Raw genomic sequence first — 26,521 nt, forward strand, 5'->3', positions numbered from 1 at the left:
TAGAGTCACTGCTTTGAAAGTAATGAGAAGAAAATGTTGGTTTTAGTGTTTATTTACCCATAATTGGAGGTACTGTTGCCTCATTCGTCTTATTGGTCTCCTAAGACACACACACACGTGCATCAACACACACACACACACACACACCCTCAATTGTGCAACAGAGTGAGGTGTCCTTGGCATTCAGGGAATTCAACAGGAAATATTTTGTTGGTGGACACACACACACACACCTAATTAGATTAGCATTATCGACAGGGCTGCCGATGGTGTGAGTGACCCTGAAAATGGACCAGGTTAATTTAGATGGGAGCTCCGATTCATCACTCCCCCAGCTCGGGCTGCCCTATGTAGGTGAGAGAGACAGATGAGCTTCTCCCTACCCCACTGGATCCCTAGAGCCTCGCCTTGCATGCTAACACATAACACAGAAGTTTGTGTTCCAAATGACACCCTATTCCCTATATAATACACAACTTTGGACCAGGGCCGGTCAGATAACTGTATTATATACAGTATAATACGGAATAGGGTGCCATTTGGGACCCAGACAGAGACAGGCATTCCTGATGTAACTGGGCACTGGGCAAATAAAGCCGGGACATTCCTGGGTTAATTGAGGAATATAGTAGAGGGATAACAATGGGATTCTTCCGCTCTGTCTCCCAATCCACACTGGAATGTACTGGGGGAAATGATGTACTGATGAGAAGGAGGAGGGAAGAGGGAGTGTAGAGAGATGAGCTGGGGTTTTTCCACTGTGGCAGACACGCAGTCATGGATATGCCTTGTTTATACCTTGTAAGATATCCAGACACAATGGGTCCCTGACTACCTCTGGAGGTGTTCAGGAAGATCTGATCACAATCGGTTCACAATGCATCTTCTAATAGTCTACACCTGACTGAAAATGTGGGCACAATCAGAATGTGGACAAGATCAGGGCAAAGGACGCATGTTAGAACAGGGTATAAACGGGGCTATAGACAAGTACACACACACACAAACACAGACACAAGCATGCACGCACACACATGAATGCCATACCATGACCATCTGTCCGTGTATTATCTCTCTCTCTCTAATGCATTCTACCATGTAGGCTAAAGAGATGCTTGCATAACACACACTCAAGCTGATCAGAAACAAACATTTTCAAAACTACTTATAGTGAGCCAATTGATTGCAAATGAATGCCTTAGGAGAAAATGGTCTCCTACTACACAATCCACCAATGAGTTACACCATTAACACATATGAAAGTGTATTTTCAATTAAGCAAATTAAAAATATTTGAAACATATCCAACACAACCCCACAACGTTGTCTAAACGCATTATTAGTAGGCTGTTGTGTGCGTGTCCAGGTAATAGAGGTGTAGAATAGAGAGACAGGGCCAGATCTGTGTATCGACCGGAGCCAGGGGGAATCCACAGGGACTGGCCGAGTGCACTAGCCACTTAATAAAAAGCTCTATCCATGCACAGCAAAGCACACACACACACACACACACACACACACACACACACCTATTGAGCGACAGGTCTGGTGGATGGTGAGGGGGACAAAGCGATTTTCTCTGATACATAATTTATGTGCCAATTAAGTCTGGCCCTGGAACAGACTGGTATCCCTGCAGCTGAGAGGAGAGATGATCTCTTTGCTGCTCTGTGGTTCAGGTGTGTTGATCTGGGACCAGTGATATTACAGTTACACTAGAGCTCTCATTCACTTTATCTTTCTTCTTCTCTGGTACACATACAAGACCTCTCAGGCTGACTGACTGGTCAGCTAGCTGCTGATCTTGTAAAACATCCTGCCAACACTTTCAGACAGAAAATTAAACACTACCATTCTAGAGGTAAAGATACGAGGAGATCTACCACCGCGAGTAAGTAACAACATGGATCGTACCATGACTTGTGCTCAGCTAAAGGTTTACATTTCATGGCTCTGAATGTCCGTAGCCTTTTACCAAACATTGATGAGATTCATATGTTTATTGGCAGTAGCAATGCTGTGATAATTTGCTTTACGGAGTCATGGCTTGACTGTTTTATTTGTGACTTGGACATTGAAAACTACATGGTTTTGATGAAAGACCACAATTGCAACAGGGGAGGAGTCTGTGTGCTCATAAGAGCAGACATTTGTTTTAACCAGAGAATTGATATTAAGCATGAACTTGAGGCTGTTTGGGTGGACATCCTCCTACCCAAGAGCAAACCAATCTTGTAATAGGCCCATGACCAACGCAACTTTTATGACCTACTGGAGGACATGTTCCAAATGTCCAGGTTGACAGCTCTGAGGTTATAATGACTGGTGATTTTAACACGGATGTTTCTATCAAGGATCACACTGTGCTCAAAGCATTCACCAGTTTCTGTCATTCATTTGATCTGTTTCAGCTGATTAAGGAACCCACACGTGTCTGCCACTCTAGTCAAACTGATCTAATTCTGGTTTCTGACAAGTCTGTGATATCTCAGAGTGGGCTGTGGTATGATAGCCTCGTACGAACCATCCTGATCTCGCCAGCTCACATTCTGTTTCACTATCTGTGTAGCAAAACAAAATGTGAGATCAGGATGGTTCGTACGAGGCTGGTGGAATGAGCGACCACTCTATAATTTATTGCACAAGGAAAAGCCAGAGAAAGTTATTTAATCAACGTAAAACAATGAAGGTCAGATCAAAGACACAAGGACCCGTGTTAGTTAGTCTCATTCCTACGCCACAATAGGCAGTGGCCCAGATTTTGTGCCATGTCAATTCAAAAGCAGTACTGGCCAGAACACGTCTTTATAAACACCAGTGGTAGAGTGGAACAAAGTCCCAGCTGAGATAAAAAACTGTTTCTGCTAGTCTTCAACACTCCTGCAAGGCTTGGTTAACCTCTTAAATGTATTGGGAAAATGTAGATTTCTGCCTAAATAGACATAATCAAAAGAAACTGCTACTCATGTGTAATTACATCTGGGAGATAATAAGGAATTATCAGAAGATAGATAGGAGTTACATAGCTCAGAATACACAAGATCAAGCACACACAAAATAATGTTTTCGTTTTTATTTTGAAAGTCACTGAAAAGCTCTAAGTGAATATTGATGACTAGACCTGGAAACACATCAGGGCTTCCACAACATGTGAACAATATCAGAAAAAAGGGGATTGATAGACCTAACAACTTGAAATGGGCAGATGTTTTAGTAAGTGGTGTCAGGTGTGTTCACGGGACGTGTCCAAGTGTCCCTAAACCTCTCCAAAGTGGCTTATATCTGTAAATGAGATAATTCCAGTGCTATTACATATTTGCATTCCCTAAATGCTATTTGTTCAGCATAGAAACTATACTGCAGCGTTCGGGCGGCGTTCGGTGGTCGGCGTCGCTGGCTTTCTAGCCATCGCCAATCCACCTTTCATTTTCCATTTGTTTTGTCTTGTCTTCCCACACACCTGGTTCCAATTCCATAATTACATGTTGTGTATTTAACCCTGTTTGTGCACGTTATGTCTGGCGAGCTGTCACGAGTTCCGCCGAAGTTGGTCCCTCTCTTTGTTCAGGCAGCGTTCGGCGGTCACCGGCTTTCTAGTCACCACCGATCCATATTTCATTTTCGTTTCGTTTTGTCTTCATTATACACACCTGGTTTCCATTCCATAATCAATGTTCCTTATTTAACCCCCTGGCTTCCCTTTCTGTTTTGTGAGTGATTGTCATTGTCATGTGGGTTCGTTCTTTGTGCTCAGGATATTTGTATTTTTCCTTGTTGGAACATTGCTTACATTTGGAGTAAATTCAGATGATTACTCATACCTGTGTCCTGCGCCTGACTCCGCTTATCCATTCACCTAATCGCTGACACGTGCGAAGGGTTTTTGTCCCATTGTGTGTATATATATATATATATCGTTTTGTTCACAGTGATTTTTACTATTAAACTGCACCGTTGTAACACAGTCTTTGCTCTCCTGCGCCTAACTTCTCTGCTGCCAGTACGCACCCCTTACAGTACCAGTCAAAAGTTTGGACAAACCTACTCATTCCAGGGTTTTTCTGTATTTTTACAATTTTCTACATTGTGGAATAATAGCGAAATATCAACACCATGAAATAACACATATGGAATCATTTAGTAAGCAAAAAAGTGGTAAACAAATCAAAATATATTTGATATTTGTGATTCTTGAAAGTAGCCACCCTTTGCCTTGATGACAGCTTTTCACACTCTTGGCATTCTCTCAACCAGCTTCATGTGGTAGTCACCTCGGAATGCATTTCAATTAACAGCTGTGCCTTGTTAAAAGTTCCTTTGTGGAATTTCTTTCCTTCTTAATGCGTTTGAGCCAATCAGTTGTAACAAGGTAGGGGTGGTATACAAAAGATAACCCTATTTGGTAAAAGACCTGTCAACTGATTTAACTTGTAATATATGCTGGCTCCTTTCCTGTTTCAAATTTGTTACGGGGAACGTATACATTTCCCAAATTGACCTTCTCCTGTAACATACAGTATATATATGTAACACATGTAAGCCCTTTACTATTGCCCTTCCAGGGCACTTCCAAGGGCCTCCCGAGTGGTGCAGTGGTCTGCCACTAGAGAGTCTTGGTTCAAGTCCAGGCTCTGTCATGACTGGGAGACCCATGGGGCGGGGCACAATTGGCCCAGCATCGTCCGGGTTAGGGGAGGGTTTGGCTGGTAGGGATGTCCTTGTCCCATTGTGCACTAGCGACTCCTGTGGCAGGTGCAATACACGCTAACACGGTCACCAGGTGTACAGTGTTTCCTCCGACACATTGGTGCGGCTAGCTTCCAGATTAAGTGGACATTGTGTCAAGAAGCAGTGCGGCTTGGCTGGGTTGTGTTTCGGAGGACGCACAGCTCTCAACCTTCGCCTCTTCCGAGTCCGTACGGGAGTTGCAGCATTGAGACAAGACTAACTACCAATTGGAGACCATGAAATTGGGGAGAAAAAATATATACATTACAAAAAATAAGCAAAGCGAAATGACAGTACATCATTATTTTAAGACATGGTCAGTCAATCCAGAACATTTCAATAACTTTTAAAGTTTCTTCAAGAGCAGTCACAAAAACCATCAAGTGCTATGATGAAATTGGCTCTCATGAAGACTGCCACAGGAAAAGAAAACCTAGAGTTACCTCTGCTGCAGAAGATAAGTTCATTGGAGTTACCAGCTTCAGAAATTGCAGCCCAAAATAAATGATTGACAGAGTTCAAGTAACAGACACATCAACAGTTCAGAGGAGACTGCGTGAATCAGGACTTCATGGTTGAAATGCTGCAAAGAAACCACTACTAAAGGACACCAATAAGAAGAAGATACATACTTGGGGCAAGAAACACGAGCAATGGACGTTAGACCAGTGGAAATCTGTCCTTTGGTCTGATTAGTCCAAATTTGAGATTTTGGTTCCAACCGCAGTGTCTTTGTGAGATGCAGAGTAGGTGAACGGATGATCTCCACATGTGGTTCCCGCCGTGAAGCATGGAGGAGGTTGTGTGGGGATGCTTTGCTGCTGACACTGTCTGTGATTTATTTAGAATTCAAGGCACACTTAACCAGCATGCTACCACAGCATTCGGCAGCAATACGCCATCTGGGAGAGAGGGTTTAGACCTTTTGCTTTGTGCATCTGTTTGTGCAGAATGAAAGCATTTACTGTTGCAATGTCCACAAAGTGGTCAAAAAAAGTCTTATACCACTTCCTGGTCTGGTGGAGGACCTGGTAGTAGCCTATCAGAGCATCAAATAGGTTGACAACCCCCATGCTGGCGTTGTAGTCCTTCACAGGAACTGGGACATTCTTCCTCACCCATGCCCCATTGGCATTTTTCACCCTCCTTGAGACATGGTCATTACTGAATACCTCATGCTGTGTGGTAAGCATGGTTACTTCACAAAAAGCAGCGTGTTAGTCCATGTCATGATAAAGGGGCTTGACTCTTGCAAGACGATCATACCCTACAGTCCCCTTCTTCTGGGCATTCTCCTGATCCTTTGTGGGTCACTTCTGTGAAGAGTACGGTTGACGGCCAATAATTGGTTTTCACTATGGAGGTTTCACGATGGAGGTGGGGAACTCAAACCGATAGTCGGGACTTGCTCCAGTTGTCAACTAGCCTTGATACCTTTACCAGTCCCATGTAAATCACCAAGGAAATGTAGTTGAGCGTGTTACCCATGGTGACAGGTTTCCAAGACATCTTCCTTCCCCCCTGCTGCTTCTTGTCCCAATACTTGTTGGTATTACTAATTAGTGTTTCCAGTACAGAGCTGGTAAAGTAGAGTTGAAACAGCTGTAATGTGGTGTATGTTTCATCACTAACCAACTGTAGGCCTTCAGGTCGTTTGGGTTTAAACTTAAAGGACCGTATGCCACCTGACTCATCTCCCTCTGTTGTGCTGCTTCCTCTGCCTCTCCTTCAACCCTGTTGAGGCCTAGATCTCCTCCCTGGGGCCCTCACCTCCAGATTAACTTGCAGAGAGGGTAGTGGTGCCAGGACCTGCAGTGGGCGTGGTTGGAGAGGAGTGGGGCCTTTGTTGGATGGTAGATGTAGAACCATCAGAAGAGGAGATTGACATAGCAGTCAGGGGTGAAGACTGGCGGGGGCGCTTGCTGGGGAGGTGTGGCTCCCAAACGTTATCCTTCAAATCCTCTGCATCCTCCACTCTGTGTTGAATAAAATAAAGAGATATATTGTTGTAAGACACATAATTACAGTTGAATCAATTTACAAAACGACATTGCTGTAAAGTAAAAACACCAAGCCTAAACTATATCTGTACAGTGACTCACACAGAAGGTGTGAAGCACACACATACAATGTAAACAGTAACACTGTCTCCAAAGGCAGAGGTGAGAACCACAAATAAAGTGGCCATGAGAGTGTAGTGGCCTCTCCAAAGTTACAAGGATGAAACTTAGAACAGTGAACTAATATGAAACAGACAATAACTACTTTGGAATTATTTAACATTGAAATGACTTGTTACATAGGCCTAATGTAAACTAAAAGTACAAAAACAGACAACTTATACAAACAAAATACATTAAATTAGCAATATTAAGGCATGAAAATAATGTACTTACAGATCTAAAAGTGGATACAATCCTTCTAGAAAGAAATCTTCATCGGCTGAGTTGAAATCCTTGTCCAAATTGCTCCCCTGATCCGAGTCCGACTATTTCATTAAAAGCGTCGGTATACTTATTCATAGCTGCCTCCTTTTTAGGTTCGTGTTCGATATTCGTAGTTTTTACCCCCTTGAGAAGCCAGCCTTAATGCTAAAGCGATTAAATCGGTTTACAATGTAATGTAGTGTGCTCGGTGTGTCGTCTCTGAGCCAGGTATTAATAGTTTGCATTATGCATAAAAGGTTCTAGGCCTTGCTTTTTCACACCCAGGTCAACTGCATATACCTCAAAATCTTCTCATTGGCTACAAGACTGTGTAATGGATGCCTACAGCGCAGGCAACAACATTTCTTTAATGCGCAAAGATGTCCCTCGTGGACATTCGATGTTGCCATTAAGTCATACATCAGATAACATTGGCAATAGGACAGATGTGTTCCTACCAACCTAATGATTCATTTCATACCCACCTGTAGCTATGGCTCAAACAGACCAAATGGAAGCTTACCTTGTAAGATGTTTGCTGTTTGGTGAAAACGTTGTGTAAAATAAACATTTTGACTCTTGGGGCTAGTGATAAATAACAGCAGGTCACAGGCAGACAAACAATATATCCTCATGATCTGTGGAGTCCTGGCTTTTGGTGTGTATCAACGTATTCCGTGTTTATTTTGTTTATGTTTCACAACGCTAACCGAAATGTAGGTGGCAGCCATCTTGAAATGAGATCATCGGCTCGGCCTGCCTTTTAGAAATATGTTTGCCCATTTATGGTAGTAAGTCACACCAAAGATTTGAAGGCACCGATCAACAGCCAAGATACTCACCTTTCCGCAGACACCCTGCTTTTGCAGATAGGGGCTACCGTTCTCATACCAGACTGAATTGATTTTTTTGTTAAATCAAATAGGGTCCCCAAATATGGGGACTTTACATTTAAGACTGTTGACATAGCCTCCTAGTCAAGTGTAAATCCACTTTGCGCTAGAGGACAGATTTGTTCATGGATTTTTTTGTATGCATGTAAATATGTGGACATTGAAGCATTATAAGCCTTTTACCACACAGTGTTAGCTTCAACAACAAGCAAATGCAGCGGTCATTCCCCTGCATTCGGCCCTACTCAGACGTTGACAGGCTAATAACAGTTTTTACTCACATAAAAACGCTCTTCTCTATTATTCAGCTGTGACAGCCCTCTTTCCTCTCCCTCCCTCTCTCCGTCTCCTTCTCTACCAAGGCCTTAAGACCACATATTAAATAGAGAGTGGGTTGTTGAATAGAGATGTGCTGCCAGAGAATGGCTTCCTTAAGCAGTGTCTAAAGAATAGTGTGTATTAGCTCCAGACACAGATCTTTCTCTCTCTACCAGTTGACAGGTTACAGAACAGGTGTCAGTGAAAAGCAGGTGCAAGCTCTTAGCTCCACCATGAGGTGTCTCTATCGATCGCCTGGGCTGCAGACAACGTGTAGAACAAATACCACCGCAGGTGAGTGTGTGTGTGTTAGATGTGAGACTTCAGTCAGGAAACACACACACACACACACACACCACACTCACTTGCGGTGGTATTTGTTCTTCACCTCTATTTAATCTGATATGTACCTGCTCCCTGGGTGCCTGGAACTGACGTTGATAGATACTAGCTAAATAGGAATAGATTCAGCTGGGTGTCCTCCACTTCATCACACACACCTTTCCCATATTGAGGGGCACCTCGAGTGTGTATGAGCGTGTGTGAGTTTGGGTGATGACCCACACAAGGTTGTTAAAGAAGTTCACCAAAGGTACAGTACAGAGTCAGTTAAAGTGTTAGAATGTGTGTTTAGTACAGGGTCCCCTCTCCTCTCCCAAAGACCCAACTCTCCTCTTCAGGAATCTCATCCATCTTGGGGCCCTGTCACATCAACTGGCCAACTAGTGGGTGACATTGTCCTTTTAAGCCCATTTACTCAAACTGTACTGCTCTGAGCTGTACCCCATACCCCCTAACCATACCCCAGTAAAGCACACAACCTTATCCTCACCCTCGCTCCCCCCGATTCCTTAACCCTGGCATGCCATTTAGCACCTGTTGCTAGGTGACCTTCTCTAAAGCATGGTAGGTTGTGCCTCCTGATTGCCTTTCTGTATTCCCCTGCTTCCATACCCCTTGCATTTCCAGAGGGAGACCCCTGATCCCTGCACAGATCCTTCCCACTCAGGTTGCCTGCGAATGAGGGTCAAATAGTGGTGAGAGAGGCTGTTTCTCCGAAAAGGGGGAGGCTAGGGTCAAGGAAGGCGGAAGGAGTGTGAGTGACAGGAACGGTATGTTTTTCAGAATGGGGGGAGGGGCAAACAGGTCACCCTCTCCCTCATTGGTGTTGTATATTACCCCTGTAGGGTGAGTTACTTTCTCCCTCTTTGGTGCTGTACAATGGGGCAAAAAAGTATTTAGTCAGCCACCAATTTTGCAAGTTCTCCCACTTAAAAAGATGAGAGGCCTGTAATTTTCATCATAGGTACACTTCAACTATGACAGACAAAATGAGAAAAAAAATCCAGAAAATCACATTGTAGGATTTTTAATGAATTTCTTTGCCAATTATGGTGGAAAATAAGTATTTGGTCAATAACAAAAGTTTATCTCAATACTTTGTTATATACCCTTTGTTGGCAATGACAGAGGTCAAACATTTTCTGTAAGTCTTCACAAGATTTTCACACACTGTTGCTGGTATTTTGGCTCATTCCTCCATGCAGATCTCCTCTAGAGCAGTGATGTTTTGGGGCTGTTGCTGGGCAACACGGACTTTCAACTCCCTCCAAAGATTTTCTATGGGGTTGAGATCTGGAGACTGGCTAGGCCACTCCAGGACCTTGAAATGCTTCTTACGAAGCCACTCCTTCGTTGCCCGGGCAGTGTGTTTTGGATCATTGTCATGCTGAAAGACCCAGCCACGTTTCATCTTCAATGCCCTTGCTGATGGAAGGAGGTTTTCACTCAAAATCTCACGATACATGGCCCCATTCATTCTTTCCAGTCGTCCTGGTCACTTTGCAGAAAAACAGCCCCAAAGCATGATGTTTCCACCCCCATGCTTCACAGTAGGTATGGTGTTCTTTGGATGCAACTCAGCATTCTTTGTCCTCCAAACATAAACACATAAACATTTGTCCTTTTGCCACATTTTAGGCTTCAAACATAAAGATATAAAACTGTATTTTTTTGTGAAGAATCAACAACAAGTGGGACACAATCATGAAGTGGAACGACATTTATTGGATATTTCAAACTTTTTTAACAAATCAAAAACTGAAAAATTGGGCGTGCAAAATTATTCAGCCCCCTTAAGTTAATACTTTGTAGCGCCACCTTTTGCTGCGATTACAGCTGTAAGTCGCTTGGGGTATGTCTATCAGTTTTGCACATCGAGAGACTGACATTTTTTTCACATTCCTCCTTGCAAAACAGCTCGAGCGCAGTGAGGTAGGATGGAGAGCATTTGTGAACAGCAGTTTTCAGTTCTTTCCACAGATTCTCAATTGGATTCAGGTCTGGACTTTGACTTGGCCATTCTAACACCTGGATATGTTTATTTTGGAACCATTCCATTGTAGATTTTGCTTTACGTTTTGGATCATTGTCTTGTTGGAAGACAAATCTCCGTTCCAGTCTCAGGTCTTTTGCAGACTCCATCAGGTTCTTCCAGAATGGTCCTGTATTTGGCTCCATCCATCTTCCCATCAATTTTAACCATCTTCCCTGTCCCTGCTGAAGAAAAGCAGGCCCAAACCATGATGCTGCCACCACCATGTTTGACAGTGGGGATGGTGTGTTCAGCTGTGTTGCTTTTACGCCAAACATTACGTTTTGCATTGTTGCCAAAAAGTTCAATTTTGGTTTCATCTGACCAGAGCAACTTCTTCCACATGTTTGGTGTGTCTCTTAGGTGGCTTGTGGCAAACTTTAAACGACACTTTTTATGGTTATCTTTAAGAAATGGCTTTCTTCTTGCCACTCTTCCAGAAAGGCCAGATTTGTGCAATATATGACTGATTGTTGTCCTATGGACAGAGTCTCCCACCTCAGCTGTAGATCTCTGCAGTTCATCCAGAGTGATCATGGGCCTCTTGGCTGCATCTCTGATCAGTCTTCTCCTTGTATGAGCTGAAAGTTTAGAGGGACGGCCAGGTCTTGGTAGATTTGCAGTGGTCTGATACTCCTTCCATTTCAATATTATCGCTTGCAAAGTGCTCCCTGGGATGTTTAAAGCTTGGGAAATATTTTTGTATCCAAATCCGGCTTTAAACTTCTTCACAACAGTATCTCAGACCTGCCTGGTGTGTTCCTTGTTCTTCATGATGCTCTCTGCGCTTTTAACGGACCTCTGAGACTATCACAGTGCAGGTGCATTTATACGGAGACTTGATTACACACAGGTGGATTGTATTTATCATCATTAGTCATTTAGGTCAACATTGGATCATTCAGAGATCCTCACTGAACTTCTGGAGAGAGTTCGCTGCACTGAAAGTAAAGGGGTCGAATACTTTTGCACGCCCAATTTTTCAGTTTTTGATTTGTTAAAAAAGCTTGAAATATCCAATAAATGTCGTTCCACTTCATGATTGTCCCACTTGTTGTTGATTCTTCACAAAAAAATACAGTTTTATATCTTTATGTTTGAAGCCTGAAATGTGGCAAAAGGTCGCAAAGTTCAAGGGGGCCGAATACTTTCGCAAGGCACTGTATATATATATATATACATATATATATACATATACACTGCTCAAAAAAATAAAGGGAACTCTTAAACAACACAATGTAACTCCAAGTCAATCACACTTCTGTGAAATCAAACTGTCCACTTCGGAAGCAACACTGATTGACAATAAATTTCACATAATGTAGTGTAGCTCATCCAGGATGGCACATCAATGCGAGCTGTGGCAAGAAGGTTTGCTGCGTCTGTCAGCGTAGTGTCCAGAGCATGGAGGCGCTACCAGGAGACAGGCCAGTACATCAGGAGACATGGAGGAGGCCGTAGGAGGGCAACAACCCAGCAGCAGGACCGCTACCTCCGCCTTTGTGCAAGGAGGAGCAGGAGGAGCACTGCCAGAGCCCTGCAAAATGACCTCCAGCAGGCCACAAATGTGCATGTGTCTGCTCAAACGGTCAGAAACAGACTCCATGAGGGTGGTATGAGGGCCCGACGTCCACAGGTGGGGGTTGTGCTTACAGCCCAACACCGTGCAGGACTTTTGGCATTTGCCAGAGAACACCAAGATTGGGAAATTCGCCACTGGCACCCTGTGCTCTTCACAGATGAAAGCAGGTTCACACTGAGCACATGTGACAGACGTGACAGAGTCTGGAGACGCCATGCAGAACGTTCTGCTGCCTGCAACATCCTCCAACATGACCAGTTTGGCGGTGGGTCAGTCAAGGTGTGGGGTGGCATTTCTTTGGGGGGCCATGTGCTCGCCAGAGGTAGACTGCCATTAGGTACCGAGATGAGATCCTCAGACCCCTTGTGAGACCATATGCTGGTGCGGTTGGCCCTGGGTTCCTCCTAATGCAAGACAATGCTAGACCTCATGTGGCTGGAGTGTGTCAGCAGTTCCTGCAAGAGGAAGGCATTGATGTTATGGACCGCCCGTTCCCCAGACCTGAATCCAATTGAGCACATCTGGGATATCATGTCTCGCTCCATCCACCAACGCTACGTTGCGCCAGACTGTCCAGGAGTTGGCTGATGCTTTAGTCCAGGTCTGGGAGGAGATCCCTCAGGAGACCATCCGCCACCTCATCAGGAGCATGCCCAGGCGTTGTAGGGAGGTCATACAGGCACGTGGAGATCACACACACACTACTGAGCCTCATTTTGACTTGTTTTAAGGACATTACATCAAAGTTGGATCAGCCTGTAGTGTGGTTTTCAACTTTAATTTTGAGTGTGACTCCAAATCCAGACCTCCATGGGTTGATACATTTGATTTCCATTGATAATTTTTGTGTGATTTTGTTGTCAGCACATTCAAATGTGTATTTAATAAGAATATTTCATTCATTCAGAACTAGGATGTGTTATTTTAGTGTTCCCTTTATTTTTTTGAGCAGTAATATATATATATATATATATATATATATATCGTTGAAGTCAGAAGTTAACATAAACCCTAGCCAAATACATTTAAACTCAGTTCTTCACAATTCCTGACATTTAATCCTAGTAAAAATTCCATGTTTTAGGTCAGTTAGGATCACCACTTTATTTAAAATATTTGAAATGTCAGAATAATAGTAGAGAATTATTTATTTCAGCTTTTATTTCTTTCATCACATTCCCAGTGGGTCAGAAGTTTACATACACTCAATTAGTATTTGGTAGCATTGCATTTAAATTGCTTAACTTGGGTCAAACATTTTGGGTAGCCATCCACAAGCTTCCCACAATAAGTTGGGTGAATTTTGGCCCATTCCTCCTGACAGACCTGGTATAACTGAGTCAGATTTGTAGGCCTCCTTGCTCGCACACGTTTTCCTGCTGTGGCAAACTGGCTCAAATTAAGATGATACATCCTCTGTAGGGTGATGATCTAGTCTCTCTATACCAAAACCCACTGCCAATGCAAGCAGTGTAATGCATAAACATGTAGTATTGTAACATACCATGAAACCTGACCAGGAAAAACTCATGACCTCAAGTATAACCACTAACAAGGGCCCAAAGCTTTTCCAGGTCAGGTCACATGGTGTGGAAAAATAACCGCCATCACATCAATGCTATATGAGAACCCTCCACTTCAGACTGAATGGAAAGAGACTGTCCCGTCTATGCCAATGACAGTATCTAATGACTGAAGTTACTGCTTAACTTGGCGTCCCACCTCGACAACAGCCAGTGAAAGTGCAGGGCGCCAAATTCAAAACAGAAATCCCATAATTAAAATTCCTCAAACATACAAGTATTATACAACATTTTAAAGATAAACTTCTTGTAAATCCAACCACAGTGTCCGATTTCAAAAAGGCTTTAAGAAGAAAGCACACCATGCGATTATGTTAGGTCAGCGCCTAGTCACAGAAAACCATATGGCCATTTTCCAGCCAAGGAGAGGGCTCACAAAAGTCAGAAATAGCGATTAAATTAATCACTAACCTTTGATGATCTTCATCAGATGGCACTCATAGGACTTCATGTTACACAATAAATGTATGTTTTGTTCAATAAAGTTCCTATTTATATCCAAAAATCTCAGTTTACATTGGCGCGTTATGTTCAGAAATGCATTGTCTCAAACAAACATCTGGTGAAAGTGCAGAGAGCCACATCAAATTCAAGAAATACTCATCATAAACATTGATAAACGATACAAGTGTTAAACATACAAATAAAGATAAACTTCTCCTTAATGCAACCGCTGTATCAGATTTCAAAAAGGCTTTACGGAGAAAGCACACTTTGCGATTATGTTAAGTCTGCACCTAGCCACAGAAACCCATAAAGCCATTTTCCAGCCAAGGAGAGTGTCACAAAAGTCAGACATAGCATTAAAATTAATCACTTACATTTGATGATCTTCATCTGGTGGCACTCCCAGGTCTCCATGTTAGACAATACATTTTCATTTTGTTCGATAATGTCCCTCTTTATGTCCAAAAACCTCAGTTTTGTTGGTGCGTTTAGTTCAGGAATCGAAAGGCACAATGTGCATCAAGACGACATCAAGACGAAAAGTCAAAAAAGTACAATAAAAGTTAGTAGAAACATGTCAAACAATGTTTAAAATCAACCCACAGGTTGTTTTTGTCATTATAAAAATGGGAACATAGGCAACTTAAACTTCTACACAGACCATTCCCTGGCATGGCACAGTGCTATATTAACACACTACCCCTCTGTTAAGAGGGGGGGGGGGGGGGGGGGGGTGTTACCGATGGGTGGAAAGTCATAATATTAGACAATGAGGACTCTGAGTCAGCCAATGTGAACTTGTACAAATCTGGAACAGTAATGGTACAGGGCAACCCCAAACAGTGTCAGTTGGACTTTCACATTATCAAAGTGAGAGCTCAGCAGGAGAAGCTCTTGCTTGAGAAAGATACCCCCACCCTGAGCATGTCAGACCAGACCTCTTCATTATACAACCCCACAGAGTACTGAAATTAAGGATAAATTCACCCAGCTGGAGGTAAGGCAGGTGAAGCTGGAACAGCAGGTGAACACACTCCAGTCAGCACAAAAAATAGTCCAGCTCAACAACACCTGATCAATCAGAGCTGGAGAGTTGGAGGTGGAGAGAGACATATCTGCACTCTGGACTGTGGTAAGACAACATCAACAGGAGACAGAGCAGTAGCAGGAGAAGAACAGACCACTAGAGAGGATCAGTGCTGGAGGAGAGCATGCGGGGGATGGCGTGTGACAGAGAACAACCCATTAGAGAGGTGGCCACCCCCACAGAGAAGCCAGCAGAACAGCCTACCTCAGCCCCAACAAAGGTCCTGACACCACATCAGAACAGTCCACCAAAGACCCTGACCATACCGTCGACATTACAGCAGAACAGACAAAGGAAGAACCCCAAGCCCAGGGGATCCAACCCCCTTTGAGCACCCCCCCCTGTCAGCCACCCTGATAGCCTTCCTGGCAACCCCCCCTCTGGTGTCCAAACACTCAGCGAGCCCCAGACCTTCTGTCTGAGGACCAACTAGGTTCACCCAGCAACATATTAATACACACAGGCACAAACGACCTGAGAGCACAGCAGGAAAGGGTGGCCACGACACTCAAGGGAGTGATTGAAAAAGCTTCTTCTACTTTCCCCAATGCACAAGTGGTTATCTCCACCTTGCTACCACAAAAAGACTTCTACCCTGCTACCATACAGCGGTTGAACGCAAGTATTCCCCGTGACTGTGCATCAAAACCAAATGCTTACCTGACCGACCACTCCACCCTGGACTTGAGAAGACTTTATGACCAGGTCCACCTACACAAAGCAGCAGTGCCCACCTTCGCCCAGACCCTAAAGGACATCGCCCTCAAACGCAGCCCCAACACTTCACACAGGAGCGACAGATCAATAGACAGCACGCCTCAGACCAGCAAGACCCTCTCCCAGACCTATGGAACCCCCCCTCCCCCCCGACCTACACAGAGGACCCACGCCAATGACCTACATCCAGACCACAACACTACCAGCCAAATCCACACCCCAACCAATCAACACCCACCCTCCAAGTCAACCATGCCCACACTCCATTTAGGCCACCTCAGATCAAACCTATGCTCCTGCTGCCGACCCCATGCCCCCCACTTCTGCAAAGAAGGCTTCAACATGGAAGTCACACATATGCCAAGGCCTTGAGCAGGCAAACAGGCCCAACCCCCACTCGTACACTAGCCCAAGCCAATGGCATGTGCCAGATGCTCAGCAGGCTCTGCTCACACTTACTGGTCTGAGGCCAAACCACACGACTAACAACATTGGACACTTTATGGAACACAAAGCCTTCACTATCTCATCCTGGAATATCCAAGGCCTGAGGTCATCTGCCTTTGGCCTAAAGAGTAGGAAACTAGAGCCATTGTCATCCTACAGGAAACATGGTATAGAGGAAACAGACCCACTGGTTGCCCTCTAGGTTACAGAGAGCTAGTAGTCCCATCCACCAAACTACCAGGTGTGAAACAGGGAAGGGACTCAGAGGGTATGCTAATTTGGTATAGAGCAGACCGAACTCACTCTATTAAATTAATTAAAACAGGCACATTTGACAGTTAACTTAACAGAGAAAAAATGTCCTCCTGTGTGCTACCTATATCACCCCACTAGAATCCACATACTTTAATGAAGACAGCTTCTCCATCCTGGAGTGGGAATCAATCATTTCCAGGCCCAGGGACATGTACTAGTCTGTGGCGAACTAAATGCCAGAACAGGACAAGAATCTGACACCCTCAGCACAAAGAGGGATAAACACCTACCTGGATGTGACAGCATTCCCTCCTCCAAATGACCCCTAGGCCCAACTACGACAACATAACCAACAAAAACAGGTCACAACTCCTGCAGCTCTGTCGGTCGCTGGGTATGTGTCACGTTCGTCGTAAGAATTATAGGACCAAAGTGCAGCATGATATGGTTTCCACTTGTTTATTAACGGAAACGCACAAAACAATAAAGAATGAACGAAAACGTGAAGACAATGGCGTGCTCACAGGCAACTACACATAAACAAGATCCCACAAACACAGGTGGGAAAAATAACTACTTAAATATGATCCCCAATTAGGGACAACGATTACCAGCTGCCTCTAATTGGGAATTATACAAAACACCAACATAGAAAAGAAACTAGAACACAACATAGACATAGATATACTAGATCACCCCCTAGTCACGCCCTGACCTACCACACCATAGAGAAACAATGGCTCTCTATGGTCAGGGCGTGACAGTATGTACATAGTCAATGGTAGGGTTCGAGTGGACTCCTATGGTAGGTACACATATAGCTAATCTCTTGGCAGTAGTACTGTAGACTACTTTATCACTGACCTCAACCCAGAGTCTCTCAGAGCGTTCACAGTCAGCCCACTGACACCACTATCAGATCACAGCAAAATCACAGTCTACTTGAACAGAGCAATAATCAGTGGTGAGGCATCAAAGCCGAAGGAACTGAATAATATTAAGAAATGCTATAGATGGAAGGAAAGTAGTGTGGAAACCTACCAAAAACAATTAGGCAACAACAAATTAAATCTGTTTTTTCTTGGACAAAACGTTTCACTGTAATAGTGAAGGAGTACATTTGGCAGTAGAAACCCTAAACAGTGTATTTGACATCTCATCTTCCCTATCAAATCAAAACAAAATTAACAGAAAACAGAAGAAAATTAACAACAATGACAAATGGTTTGATGTAGAATGCAACAACCTAAAAACCTAATTAAGAAACCTATCCAACCAACAACAAAGACACCCAGAAAACCTGAGTCTCCGCCTACACTATGGCAAATCAATAAAAACAATACAGAAATACACTACGGAAAGAGAAGAAACAGCACATCAGAAATCAGCTCAATGTAATTGAAGAATCCATAGACTAACCACTTCTGAGATAATTGGAGAACACTAAACAAACAACACGAAGAGTTATCTTTCTAAAACGGAGATGTATGGGTAAACCACTTCTTCAATCTTTTTGGCCCTATAACAAAGAACAAACAGCAAAACATATACATGATCAAATACAAATCTTACAATCAACTATTAAAGATTCTATTAAAGATTATTAAAGACTATTAAAGATTCTCCAATTACACTGAATGAACTAGAGGATAAAATACAAACCATCCAACCCAAAAAGCCTGTGGTGTTGGTATCCTCAGTGAAATTATAAAATATACAGACAACAAATTCCAATTGGCTATACCTAAACACTTTAACATCATCCTTAGCTATGGCATCCTCCCCAATATTTGGAACCAAGGACTAATCACCCCAATCCACAAAAGTGGAGACAAATTTGACCCCAATACCTACCGTAGGATATGCGTCAACAGCAACCTTGGGAGAATCCTCTGCATTATCATTAACAGCAGACGTTTCCTTAGTGAAAACAATGTACTGAGCAAATGTCAAATTGGATTTTTACCAAATTCCCATGCGACAGACCACGTTGCACACCCTAATATTCACCCTGCACACCCTAATATTCACCCTGCACACCCTAATTGACAAGCAAACAAACCAAAGCAATGGCAAAGTCTTCTCATGCTTTGTTGATTTCAAAAAGCCTTTGCCTGAATTTGGCATGAGGGTCTGCTTTACAAATTGATGGGGGGAAAACATATGACATTATAAAATCCATGTACACAAACAACAAGTGTGCGGTTAAAATTGGCAAAAACACAAACATTTCTTTCCACAGGCAAAGGGGTGTGACAGGGATGCAGCTTAAGCCCCACCCTCTTCAACATATATGTCAATGAATTGACGAGGGCACTAGAATAGTGGCCTCACCCTACTATAATCTGAAGTCAAATGTCTACTATTTGCTGATGATCTGGTGCTTCTGTCCCTTAAAACCTGTTGATGCCAGGGGATCATCTAGAGGAACGCCACCCCCCCCCAAAAAAATATTCTTAGAAATATTTAACCTCCACACATTAACAAGTCCAATAGCTCAAATGAAAGATAAACACCTTGTTCATCTACCCAGCATGTCAGATTTTTTTAATGTTTTACGGCGAAAACACACCACATATTTATATTAGACCACCACCGAAACCAAGACAAGAGGCAGCCATTTTGTCCCAGAAAATATAAATTATAAAAGCAGGATTAAAAAATAAATCATTCACTAACCTTTTGAAAATCTTCATCAGATGACAGTAATAGGACATGTTACACAGTACATTTTTTTTTTCAATAATATGCCATTTATATCCATAAATGTCCATTTACATTGAATTCATGTTCAGAAAATACTCAAAAATGTCCGCAGAAAATGTAGGTAGCGCCGCAAGATAACGTAAATAGACATCATAAACTTTGACTAAATATACATGTTCTACATATAGTTAGAAAGATACACTGCTTCTTTATGCAATCGCTTTGTTACATTTATTTTTAACGTTACAGAAATCGCACACTATTCAATATTCTGAGACGGCGCTCAGATATAAGCTACATTTCTCCGTAATGTTGGAGTCAACAGAAACACAGATTTCAGCATAAATATTCCCTTACCTTCGATGGTCTTCGTTCAGAATGTTCTGGAAAGGTTCATACTTACCCAATACATCGTTTGGTTTCAAGTCTTGCGTCTTTGTATTAGCTACTGGTAATAACATCAGCTGAAATGCACCCAAAATGTCCTCTGGTCCGGAAAAGTTGCGCATCAAAACTTCAAAATTACATATTATATGTCGACTAAACAGGTCAAACTAAGTACAAAACCAAGCTTTAGGATGTTATAGACATACAAAACAATTTTCAATTCAACCGGTCATTGCTTGTCCTTCATTCTGAGTACTGGAACAAAAAAACACACAGGTTTTTTCTCGCGGCACTTACTCAAATCACTCCCATAGGGCCAATTCTCGCGGGATTTGAACGATTAAACACTCTACAGAATGAGGACATCTAGTAGAAGACATAGAAAGTGTCCCCAGATCCATAAGTGGTTGGGAAGGGTGGGGGCGATGACATCAAAGTTGCTCCAACTTTCATGACCACAAAACTAGTTTGGAAGAATGCCTGCCCTGTGAGTTCTGCTATACTTACAGACATAATTCCAACGGTTTTAGAAGCTTTAGAGAGGTTTCTATCCAATAATAATTATTATATGCATATATTAGCAATTCTTGACAAAAAAAAAATCTGTTTACTAGGGGTACCCAATTCCTCCAAAGGTGGCATAAGTCAGCCATATCCTCAACAGGTTTTAACCAATGTAAAATACCAAATAATGCATGCAGAGCAATTAGGCCGATACCCGCTAATGATCAAAATCAAGAAAAGAGCCGTTAAATTCTACAACCACCTGAAAGGAAGCGATTCCTAAACCTCCAAAACAAAGCCATCACCTACAGAGAGAAGAACCTGGAGAAGAGTCCCCTAAGCAAGCTGGTCCTGGGGCTCTGTTCAATAACACAAACAGACCCCACAGAGCCCCAGGACAGCAACACAATTAGACCCAACCAAATCATGAGAAAACATAATTACTTGACACATTGGAAATAATTAACAAAAAAACTGAGCCATAAACAGAGAAAGCAGAATACTTGACCACTGTGACTGACCCAAACTTAAGGAAAGCTTTGACTATGTACAGACTCAGTGAGCATAGCCTTGCTATTGAAAAAGGCCGCTGTAGGCAGACCTGGCTCTCAAGAGAAGACAGACTATGTGCACACTGCCCACAAAATGAGGTGGAAACTGAACTGCACTTCCTAACCTCCTGCCAAATTTATGACCATATTAGAGACACATATTTCCCTCAGATTACACAGATCCACAAAGAATTCGAAAACAAACCCAATTTTGATAAACACCCATATCTACTGGGTGAAATACCACAGTGTGCCATCACAGCAGCAAGATTTGTGACCTGTTCCTATTTTCCTTTTTGTACTTTAACTATTTGCACATTATTACTACTTCTCCTTCTGTGAGTGTAATGTTTACTGTTCACTTGTGTTGTTTATTTTACTTGTGTTTATTGTCTATTTCACTTGCTTCGGCAATGTTAACATATGTTTCCCATGCCAATAAAGCCCTTAAAATGAATAGAGAGAGAGAGAGAGAGACAGAGAGACATAGAGAGACAGAGAGAGACAGAGAGAGAGATACAGAGAGACAGAGAGAGACAGAGACAGAGAGAGACAGAGAGAGACAGAGAGACAGAGAGAGACAGAGAGAGAGAGAGAGAGAAATGTATATTTAAAATGTCTCTTTCTTTGGAGCTTTTGTGAGTGTAATGTTTACTGTTCATTTTATATTGCCCATTTCACTTTTGTTTATCTATTTCACCTGCTTTGGCAATGTAAACATTTGAGAGAGGGATAAAGGGAGAGAAGGCAAGACAGAAAAAGAGAGAGATAGAGAGGGAGAGAGTGACAAAGATAAACCAAGAACACAACCTGGCATGGTTGCCCAGTGAAGCAGATGCAATGTTCTATTTCTCAGATGTTTTCCAAATGCTTCTTCAGCCAGAAGGTACTACAACTCACCCAGACTCACAGTCAGTCCTGCCTGGCCATCCACACTAGAGGCTTGATATACTTGGTTGTTCAGATGTAAACACTGAATTAGAGAGGTGCGTGTGTGTGAGTGCTTGTGTATGTGCGTGACACATGCATACACCTGGGTGTGTGTGTGTAAGTGCTTCTGTCACTCACAGGTCTTGACTGCCCCCGTTCCAGACCCTTGACACCCGTCCTCATCGTCGCAGTCTCCACTACCGTCCTCTGTGTCGCTGCTACCCAGCTCCCCCCAGGACTCTCTCTGGCCCAGCCCCGGCAGCATGTCCTGGATCTCCTGGTGGAGAGAAACACATAAAGGTATGATGAATAAACACCCACTTATTGCAATGCAAATAGTTTGGGTTGCCATTTGATTAGCTGTTCAGGAGTCTTATTGCTTGGCGCTCCGGTACCGCTTGCCGTGCGGTAGCAGTCTATGATTAGGGTGTCTGGAGTAAATTTTTAGGGCCTTCCTCTGACACCACCTGGTATAGTGGTCCTGGATGGCAGGAAGGTTGGCCCCGGTGATGTACTGGGCCGTACGCACTACCCTCTGTAGTGCCTTGCGGTCGAAGAAAGAGCAGTTGCCATACCAGGCAGTGATGCAACCATCAGGATACTCTCGATGGTGCAGCTGTAGAACGTTTTGAGGATCTAAAGACCCATTCCAAATCTTTTCAGACTCCTGAGGGGGAATAGGTTTTGTCATGTCCTCATCACGACGGTCTTGGTGTGCTTGGACCAAGTTAGTTTGTTGAGGATGTGGAAGCGAAGGAACTTGAAGCTCTCAAACTGCTCCATTACAGCCCCGTCGATGAGAAATGGGGTGTGCTCGGTCCTCTTTTTCCTGTAGTCCACAATCATCTACTTTGTCTTGATCACGTTGGGGGAGAGGTTGTTGTCCTGGCACCACACAGTCAGGTCTCTGACCTCCTCCCTATATGCTGTCTCATCGTTGTCGGTGATCAGGCCTACCACTGTTGTGTCATCAGCAAACTTAATGATGGTGTTGGAGTCGTGCTTGGCCGTGCAGTCATGAGTGAACAGCCACATCATAACCCAATGGGAGTAAATCAGTCAGAAGCATTAGAGCGATAGCATATTAGCTCTGGTTCCTTTCACACCCACAGTGTAACCCTTCACTCCCCAGTGTGTGACAGCATCAGCGGGCCAAGGTGCTGCTAGCGACAGCCCTCTGCTCTGGAGGACGCAGAGGGTCTTCAAATCGACCGTGTGTGTGTGGCCCTTAGGTTCATTTCCCTGACACATCATGGCAGATGTCAACAAGCGCCCTTGAGGTGAAGCACAACGATTGGTGTGTGTGTGGGGGCGGGGGGGAAGAGAAATAGACTGAAGACGAGAAAATCAAATCAAATAAAAAAATTATTTGTTACATGCGCCGAATACAACAAGTGTAGACCTTACCATGAAAATGCTTACTTACAAGCCCTTAACCAACAGTGCAGTTCAAGAAGAGTTAAGAAAATATTTACCAAATAAAATATAAAATAACACAATAACATAACAATAGCGAGGCTATATACAGGGGGTACGGGGGGGGGGGGGGTCAATGTAATAGTCCGGAGGCCATTTGATTAATTGTTCAGCAGTCTTATGGCTTGGGGGTAGAAGCTGTTAAGGAGCCTTTTGGTCCTAGACTTGGCTCTCTGGTACCGCTTGCCGTGCGGTAGCACGGAAAACAGTCTATGACTTGGGTGACGGGAGTCTATGACTTGGGTGACGGGAGTCTCTGACAATTTTATGGTCTTTCCTCTGACCCTGCCTATTATATAGGTCCTGGATGGCAGGAAGCTTGGCCCCGGTGATGTACTGGGCCATCCGCACCACCCTCTGTAGCGCCTTGCGGTCGGATGCCAAGCAGTTACCATACCAAGTGGCGATACAGACAGATGCTCTCATTGGTGCAGCTGTAGAACTTTTTGAGGAACTGAGGGCCCATGACAAATCTTTTCAATCTCCTGAGGGAGAAGAGGCGGCCACGTAGTTGTGGGTGAACCTGGAGTACAGGAGGGGACTGAGCAGGCACCCTGAGGGGCCCCCATGTTGAAGGTCAGTGTGGGGGATGTGTTGTTGCCTATCCTCAGCACCTGGGGCCGGCCTGTCAGGAAGTCCAGCATCCAGTTGCAGAGGGAGGTGTTTAGTCTTTGGGTCCTGAGCTTAGTAATGAGCGTGGAGGGCACTATGGTTTTGAATGCTGGGCTGTAGTCAATGAACAGCATTCTCACATAGGTGTTCCTCTTATCCAGGTGTGGAGTGCAATAGAGATAGCGTCATCTGTGGATCTGTTGGGGCGGTATGCAAATTGGAGTGGGTCCAGGCTGTCTGTGATGATGGTGTTGATGTGAGCTATGACCAGCCTTTCAAAGCACTTCATGGCTACAGGCATGAGTGCTACGGGTTGGTAGTCATTTAGACAAGCTACCTTAGCGTTCTTGGGCACAGGGACTATGGTGGTCTGCTTGAAACATGTTGGTATTACAGACTCAGACAGGGAGGATGAAAATGCCAGTGAAGACACTTGCCAGTTGGTCAGCACATGCTCGGGGGAAAACATCCTGGTAATCCATCTGGCCCTGCAGCCTTGTGAATGTTAACCTGTTTAAAAGTCTTCCTCACATCGTGCATGGAGAGTGAGATCACACAGTTGTCCGAGCATAGCTGGTGCTCTCATGCATGGCTCTGTGTTGCTTGCCTCGACGTGAGCATAGAAGGTATTTAGCTGGTAGGATCACGTCACTTAGCAGCTCGCTGCTGGGATTCCCTTCGCAATCTGTGATAGTTTACAAGCCCTGCCACATCCGACGAGTGTCAGAGCCCACATATTAGGATTCAATCTTAGTCCTGTATTGACGGTTTACATGTTTGTTGGCTCGTCGGAGCAATATTTCTTATAAGCGTCCGGATTAGCGTCCTGCTCCTTGAAAGAGGCAGCTCTAGCCTTATATATAACTCATTGTGGCTGTTGCCTGTAATCAATGGCTTCTGGTTGGGATATGTACGTATGGTCACTGTGGGGACGACGTTGTCGATGCACTTATTAATGAAGCCAGTGACTGATGTGGTAAACTCCTCAATGTTATCGGATGAATCCCGTGAACATATTCCAGCCTGTGCACAACACTGTTCAGCCTAAAGTGTGTTTGAGTGTGTGTGTGTGTGTGTGTGTTATAACACTGTCCGGCCCAGTCGTCTTTAAAGCCCCTTTAATTAACAAGAAAATTGATTAAATTAATTAAACGCCATCGCTGTGGCAACGACTTGTTAACCGGTGGCTTTCCTAAACGGTTTGTGTGTGATTGTTTATTGTTATTGTATGCCTGGTTGTTTATTACCTTTACAATCTCAATGGAGCAGTAGTGGTTTGAAAAGCAAATTGCTGTAACGTTTATTGCAATGTAGCAGCTATGTGGAGGCAAGGCCGGGCTGGCTGTGTGTGTGAGAAATACTCTACATAAACTATTTCAATAAGGGGATTCTATTGTGGCTTTTTTATATTATAGTATTGACTGGATAGGCTTCCCTCTGCCTGGCTATCTGGCCTGTTCTGAGGAGGGACTGTGTATGTACTAGAAGGTAGAAGTTGATGCCCATGACATCCGTTTGCTGCCCACAATGCCCAGTTTGATGCCAACTAGACCCCAGACTTCCTCAGACTTTATAGGGCCAGGAGTTTTACCTGACCACGTGATCTGACTGGGCAAACTCCCGTCCCTTCTCATGTGGGAATAATTCCACTTCATGTCTGGGTTCCCTGTGGAGCTATGATAGTTGGAGAAAAACAAGAACTGGTGCTAGGCAAAACAAGAACTGGTGCTAGGCAAAACAAGAACTGGTGCTAGGCAAAACAAGAACTGGTGCTAGGCAAAACAAGAACTGGTGCTAGGCAAAACTAGAACTGGTGCTAGGCAAAACTAGAACTGGTGCTAGGCAAAACAAGAACTGGTGCTAGGCAAAACAAGAACTGGTGCTAGGCAAAACAAGAACTGGTGCTAGGCAAAACAAGAACTGGTGCTAGGCAAAACAAGAACTGTTGCTAGGCAAAACAAGAACTGGTGCTAGGCAAAACAAGAACTGGTGCTAGGCAAAACAAGAACTGGTGCTAGGCAAAACTAGAACTGGTGCTAGGCAAAACTAGAACTGGTGCTAGGCAAAACTAGAACTGGTGCTAGGCAAAACTAGAACTGGTGCTAGGCAAAACTAGAACTGGTGCTAGGTAAAACTAGAACTGGTGCTAGGCAAAACAAGAACTGGTGCTAGGCAAAACTAGAACTGGTGCTAGGCAAAACAAGAACTGGTGCTAGGCAAAACAAGAACTGGTGCTAGGCAAAACAAGAACTGGTGCTAGGCAAAACAAGAACTGGTGCTAGGCAAAACAAGAACTGGTGCTAGGCGTTGTGGTACTATGTTCCAAACGACAGGAAACAATTTCCACTCTGGCGATTGATCAATAAAGTTGATTAGATTCAACGCCACTGTTAAGGACGGATAAAAAATAGAGGGCTTACTTCCTGTCTGATGTCATCAACAATAAGTTCAAAAGTACTATAACACAAATACTAATTGCCAGATTGGTCATGATGCAA

At 43.7% G+C, this 26,521-nt stretch overlaps 1 protein-coding gene across 2 annotated transcripts in view; it reads right to left on the reverse strand.

Moving 5' to 3' along the window:
- LOC110508194 (glypican-5) overlaps positions 1-26,521 on the reverse strand; it is a 262,645-nt gene that overhangs the window by 25,475 nt on the left and 210,649 nt on the right. For both annotated transcript variants that reach the window (XM_036966675.1, XM_036966674.1), the window contains one exon: positions 22,074-22,212. In XM_036966675.1, coding sequence (XP_036822570.1) covers positions 22,074-22,212 — 139 coding nt within the window. The remainder of the gene's footprint in view (positions 1-22,073; positions 22,213-26,521) is intronic.

Source organism: Oncorhynchus mykiss, chromosome 28 (genome assembly GCF_013265735.2).
Source record: "Oncorhynchus mykiss isolate Arlee chromosome 28, USDA_OmykA_1.1, whole genome shotgun sequence".
Classification (NCBI taxonomy): domain Eukaryota; kingdom Metazoa; phylum Chordata; class Actinopteri; order Salmoniformes; family Salmonidae; genus Oncorhynchus; species Oncorhynchus mykiss.